General features: G+C 41.1%; 1 protein-coding gene across 1 annotated transcript in view; it reads left to right on the forward strand.

Annotated features, from left to right (window-relative positions):
* ttbk1a (tau tubulin kinase 1a) overlaps positions 1-6000 on the forward strand; it is a 39285-nt gene that overhangs the window by 6183 nt on the left and 27102 nt on the right. The window contains exons 2-4 of the mRNA XM_034558037.1: positions 3341-3499; positions 5128-5275; positions 5803-5876. Of these exons, the coding sequence (XP_034413928.1) occupies positions 3392-3499; positions 5128-5275; positions 5803-5876 (330 nt within the window). The 5' untranslated portion in view covers positions 3341-3391. The remainder of the gene's footprint in view (positions 1-3340; positions 3500-5127; positions 5276-5802; positions 5877-6000) is intronic.

Below are 6000 nucleotides of genomic sequence, written 5' to 3' on the forward strand. Positions count from 1 at the left end.
CTAGTAGATTTGTAAGTGAAGAAGAGACGGCGATGATGACGAAGAAGAAGAAGAAGAAGAGCAAACTGAGGTTTGAAGGTCGAGAATGTGTCTGTCAGGATGCTTCACTCTGATCTGCTGCTGAGACGCTGCTGGACCTCAGAGTTTCTCTCTCTCGCACTGTGTTTACAGTCCGGTGTCCATTATCAATACACTATAATACTATGTACGTATACTCATACTCTATGGTAATATATATATACGCCCTAATACTTAATATATAGTATCACAAAATAGGAGATGATACAAAACAGTCAGATACAACACTACTCAATAATATGACACTATACGTTCCAATATAATACGATATTACAATATTAAACTGTGGTCAGTCAGTATTATAGTATATATTATACTGTATAGGATTTACAATATCTAACTATGTTTTGATAATGATAATATTCAAATGCACCTCCGGTATATTGCTATACTACTGTATTTACAAATACAATATTATAAGATTATATAATACAGTACTATATATATATATATATATATATAAATATATATATATTACAGTGTACAAATACAATACTTTACACCGTACACTCTTCTATACTAAATAATGTGACATAATGTACTATTCTAACCTGATAATAATACAATAACTTTACTATAACATAAATACAATATTATACATGCAAACATATTTTTATATTCTACATGTGTGCAAATACTCTACTGCATTTGCACTATATTGTAAGATACGATGTAATAATATACAAAGCTTTACCATAGCATACTTTATATTTTTTATAATAACATCCTAACCTTTATTATGCTTTACTACTAGTGTACAAATACCATATTACGTCATGCTATACTGCTCTATATAGCTATATTATACATTGCTAACCTTTGCCGTACAATATACTACACTAATGTATTCTGTGTTAAGTGCACGCAACAATACATTATACTACAATATCACCTTATTGTGTGAGTGCTGATTGGCCGGTTGTTGGACTTCCAGTTGCTGTGAATTCAGAGGAACTCTGTGGTCCCGCCCTCTGCAGTGATTGGCGGCTCAGCAGTGTGTTGAGGCCTGCAGCAGGTTTCACTACAGCTCCAGTGTTACAGTGACTCCCAGCTGCTGGTCGCTGGTCAGCTGGTGATGATGGTGATGATGATGATGATGCTGCTGCTGCTGTCGCTGCTGCTACTACTACTACTACTGCTGCTGCTGCTGCTGCTGTGTAACACAGCTGTATCACTGCAGGTGCAGAGAAGCCTCCTCCCCTCCTTCCCAGTCCGTCCAGTCCTCTTGCCAGAGCTGGTCTGACTGGAAACACAGCGGACACTCTGCGTTGTATCTGCAGTCCGCCTGAGCTCTGCATGCACCGATGACGGCCCGTGGCATCTTTTTGCATGCGAGAACTAGCATGTTTTTTGGGGGGACTGACATGCATCACTTTGAACTTCAAGTTCTCTCCCCTCCCCCCTCCCCGCTGACGACCAATCACGGCGGGACGTTGTTGCGTCAGAGTGGCGGCGCTCAGTTGGTCTCGGACAGACAGGCGGTTCACGGGGGGGGGGGGGGGGGGGGGGGCTGTGAGAGGAACAGGGCCACCTCATTCTACTTCATGGGCTTCAGACTCGTCAGCTGTGCAATAATTAGCTCAGTTTTAATCAATCTCTTTGTTATCTGCCAATGACCCCCCCCATCCCTCCCCCCTCCCCAAAAAAGTGGAGAAATAATAATGGTTAACACCTTCACTGCACACAATATTCAAGATTACAGCACTGTAACCGCTCCGGTCTGCCAGCCATCAAACCTTGACCCAAATATGTAAAGCTCTGTGGGGGTTTTCTATCCCCAGTACTCGTCTTGCAAGGCAGAGCTCACTCCCAAGGCCGTTTGATCTCCAGCAAGCTCCGCCAACTCAACGCTTTCTAACCTTCGACCCAAACTCATCCAGTCTCACCGAGTCCCACCATTTCATCTGTTGGCGGCTTGTTGGGAGCGCTGCTCGACTTGGGAGCGTTCACTTCCTGCCGAGTTAAACACCAATTATTAGCGACTTAAAAACAAAATGAACCCCGACACCTGAATGACTAAACAACCCGAATCGAGAAGAAGACGAAACATGACGGCAGTACTTTTAATTTGATGGCTATCTTTAGATAAATGTGCTGTTTTCTCTTTGAATATTCCTCTCTTTCTGTTAAACCCTTCTTGAGAAATGATTAGGAAGACAAATCAAAACAAAATCAAACAAAGCGTTCAGTATTTTCCAGGTTTTCCCTCTGAACCGTATTTTTAAAGGGATAATTCCACGTTTAGTGAAACCTTCTCCTTCCTCTGAGAGGTAGATTTTCAGATTGATACTCTCATGTCTGTACGCTAAATATGATGCTACAGCTAGCAGCTGGTTAGCCTAGCTTAGCATAAAGAACGGAAACGGGCTGGGGGGAGACATTTAACCTGGTTCTATCCAAAATTAACAAAATCCATCTACCAGCTTCTCTAAAGTGCCACGATGAACGTGTTATATCTCGTTTGTTTAATCTTTAAGTGTGAAAACAACATGTTGTGACTTCACTGGGGGCTTCGTGACTCTACCTGGAGTCTAACCCAGTTGAATGCTGGTCGTAGCCAAGAACTAGTATGGCTCACTCACCCCCCCCGTAAACCCCAAATAAGCATAATATTTTTATACTAGGCAGGTGGATTTAGTTACTGTCGGACAGAGCCAGGCTATCTGTTTCCCCCTGTTTCCAGTCTTTATGCTAAGCTACGCTAACTGGCTGCTGAGAGAGGTATCAACCGGAGAGGAAAGACGTGAGTTTCCTAACGCGTCAAACTATTCCTGCCACTTTTAGAAAAAGAAAAAGTGAGAATAACTGTCAATAATTGTCAATCACCGTATTTTTAGCCCAGTGCCTTGTCGTCCAGGTGGATCATGTTGGGACGCCGCCTGCTAGTCCAGGTGGTCCGTTGGAGTCCGCGGCCGTCGGGTCGAGAGCAGAGTGTTCCGGCTGCTTCCTCCGCACTCATGATATTTGCTCCAGTTACTGCAAATACCATCACCCCCCCGAACCCCTCCTCTCTACCCCCACCCCCTCTCCCCCACCGGCCTGTAGCCTGATCCAGCTGAAGAATGGCTTCTCATGGCAGCCAGCCACCTCCAATGCCTGTTGTCATACTGGACTGCTGTGACCGTCCCGGCTACAGGGGCTGTGGTTACACTGGGAGCCTCCCAGTACCAAGATGATGTGTTTCATTTACTGACTTTTCTGCCTTTCTCCCAACCCCCCCCCCCCCTAACCCCGCTTCCCCCCCCCCCTCCCCCTCTCACAGATAAATGGCTCTTTTAAGCTGGGAGCTGCTCGTGTTCTGTCTGGCTGGCAGATGCAGTGCCTAGTCCCCGGCCTCCAGGACAACGCCAACATGAACGGGACGTCGGAGCAGGCCGACATCCTGCCGCCAAACTGCATGGTCAAAGACCGATGGAAAGTGGTGAGTCAGGACCCCCCCCCCCCCCCCCCCCCCCCGGCTCACCGCTCAGATTCTGCTGTGGTGCTGTAGAAGCCTTTAGATATGTAAAAAAGTTATCTATACATATTGTTTTCTTTTTCTTCATTTTTATTATTATTATTATTATTATTATTATTATATTATCAATATTATAATGCTTTTTATTTCTTTCTTTACATTTAAATTGTTTGATGCAATGTTGTATTATTTATTATTATTATTATTATAATATTATCAATATTATAATCTTTTTAATTATTTCTTTACATTTAAATAGTTTGATGTAATTTTGTATTATTTATTCTTATTCTAGTTGCAACTATGTATTTAAGTGTATTTATATTTATTCATTTTTTTAGAGTTTAAATCAAACAAATGACAGAAATGCACAAAATTCTTCGCCTAAAAATATGATACAATACCATATTTATAATGGTATAGATATTTATATTTATTTTATATAAAGATATTTATAGGATATAACGATATATAATGATGATAAAATGAGAGGTCGAAGTACTTTTTAAAGACGTTTTGTAGGAAATAACCGACAGAAACACAGAAAGCATCAAACTGCTGAGGAGACGTCACAGTTCAAATCCTTTTGACCGTTTCCACATCGTCAGACTGCAGATAGAAGAACCGTCCCGGTCCACATGGACCTCTTGTGGTTTATGTCAAAGTCACGGTGGCGCCGATGCATCAAGCAGGACCTCAAGGAAACCCGACTTCTAAAAATATGATTCATTCACGAGCCGTTTGATGTTTTTTTAAGGGAAAAGGAATTTGACCCAAACACAAAGGTGATGAAACACCGACTGGTGGTTAGGTACCTGTGGCTGGAAGCAAAACTAGTCATGTGACCTTTTTAGTTAAAGGGCTAATCCATATAAATATATGTAATTCATATTTTTTGGAATAAGACCGCTGTGATCCTTTGAGCTCCCTTTGGCTTCTGAAAATAAGAAGTTATATAATGCAGTTCCTGCGTCGGCCAATCAGATCGCAGCGCGGAGCCTGCGAGGCTGTTTGCACTTCAACGATCAATTTACTGCAAAAGCCACTGAACCGACTAGTACAACACACATATATATATATATATATATATATATATATATATATATATATATATATATATATGTGTGTGTGTGTGTGTGTATGTATGTATGTATGTATGTGGGACAAAGTAAGGACAAACGGAAGTGAAAAGAGGAAGAAAAGAAGGCCCGAAGAGAAGGAAAGATTGAAATACGGGAAGGAGGGAGGAAGTAGAAGATGGGAAGGAAAGAAAGAGGGCGATTATAAGAATAAGGGCTAAAAGATTGTAGAAAGAAGAACTGAAGATAGGAGGAACAAAAGAGGAGAAGAAATGTTTCCTGTTGTATTCTGGGTTTCTTTAAATGCTCAGATTTTATTTTATTTTGTATGAATTAATGCTTTTGACATGGAAAAATGGGAAGAGGGGAAACAAGGAGATCAAATGAAGAAGGGATGACGACTTCTTGTTCGAGACTGAAAACCAGAAGCTTTAGTTTCTGTTTCATTCGCGATGACACTGGGACCACCAGACCGAAACTGATCCGGAGTCTGTGCCGCTTCTTCCGTCCCAGCTGAAGAAGATCGGCGGAGGCGGGTTCGGGGAGATCTACGAGGCCTTGGACCTGCTGACGCGGGAGAACGTGGCGCTGAAGGTGGAGTCGGCCCAGCAGCCCAAACAGGTGCTGAAGATGGAGGTGGCGGTGCTGAAGAAGCTGCAGGGTGAGACGCCATCAACGCACATTTAAACCACGTTTAGGTCTGAGGGTCACGTTGGGAAGTACTGACATCGATTACAGAAGTAAAAGTTATAATACAAATATAGTCCTGCCTTTCTTAAACACCATGTACATATAAACATAAAGTAAGAAGTTAATTTTTACGATTTACAATTTAATACTAAAGAAAAGAAAAAGAAGAAAATAATCCTTATGCAGATGATACAGCTTTATATTTATATATATATATATGTATATAAAAAGCTGTATCATCTGCATAAGGATTATATAATTTTCATATGTGTGTGTGTGTATATATATATATATATATATATATATATATATATATGCATAAGGATTATTTTCATATATATATATATATAAAAAGCTGTATCATCTGCATAAGGATTATTTTCTTACACTCAGACAATGAAGACGCCCAATTTATCGTTGGTTTTACAGTGTGTCAGCTGTTGTGTTGATTTATAATATTTTACAGTGTGATTTACTCTCTGTTCTTTTTCCTTCCAGGTAAAAACCACGTCTGTAAGTTTATTGGCTGCGGAAGAAACGACAAATTCAACTACGTGGTCATGCAGCTTCAGGTGAGTCAGAGTGTGTCCGACTGCCCGCCGCCCGCTACATTAAGGCTTTTATTTTGAAGGGTATAAATACAATGAGATCGTAATAATGAGCTTATGACAAAGACTCGTGAGAATTGTAGTTTTT

Source organism: Cyclopterus lumpus, chromosome 1 (genome assembly GCF_009769545.1).
Source record: "Cyclopterus lumpus isolate fCycLum1 chromosome 1, fCycLum1.pri, whole genome shotgun sequence".
Taxonomy (NCBI): domain Eukaryota; kingdom Metazoa; phylum Chordata; class Actinopteri; order Perciformes; family Cyclopteridae; genus Cyclopterus; species Cyclopterus lumpus.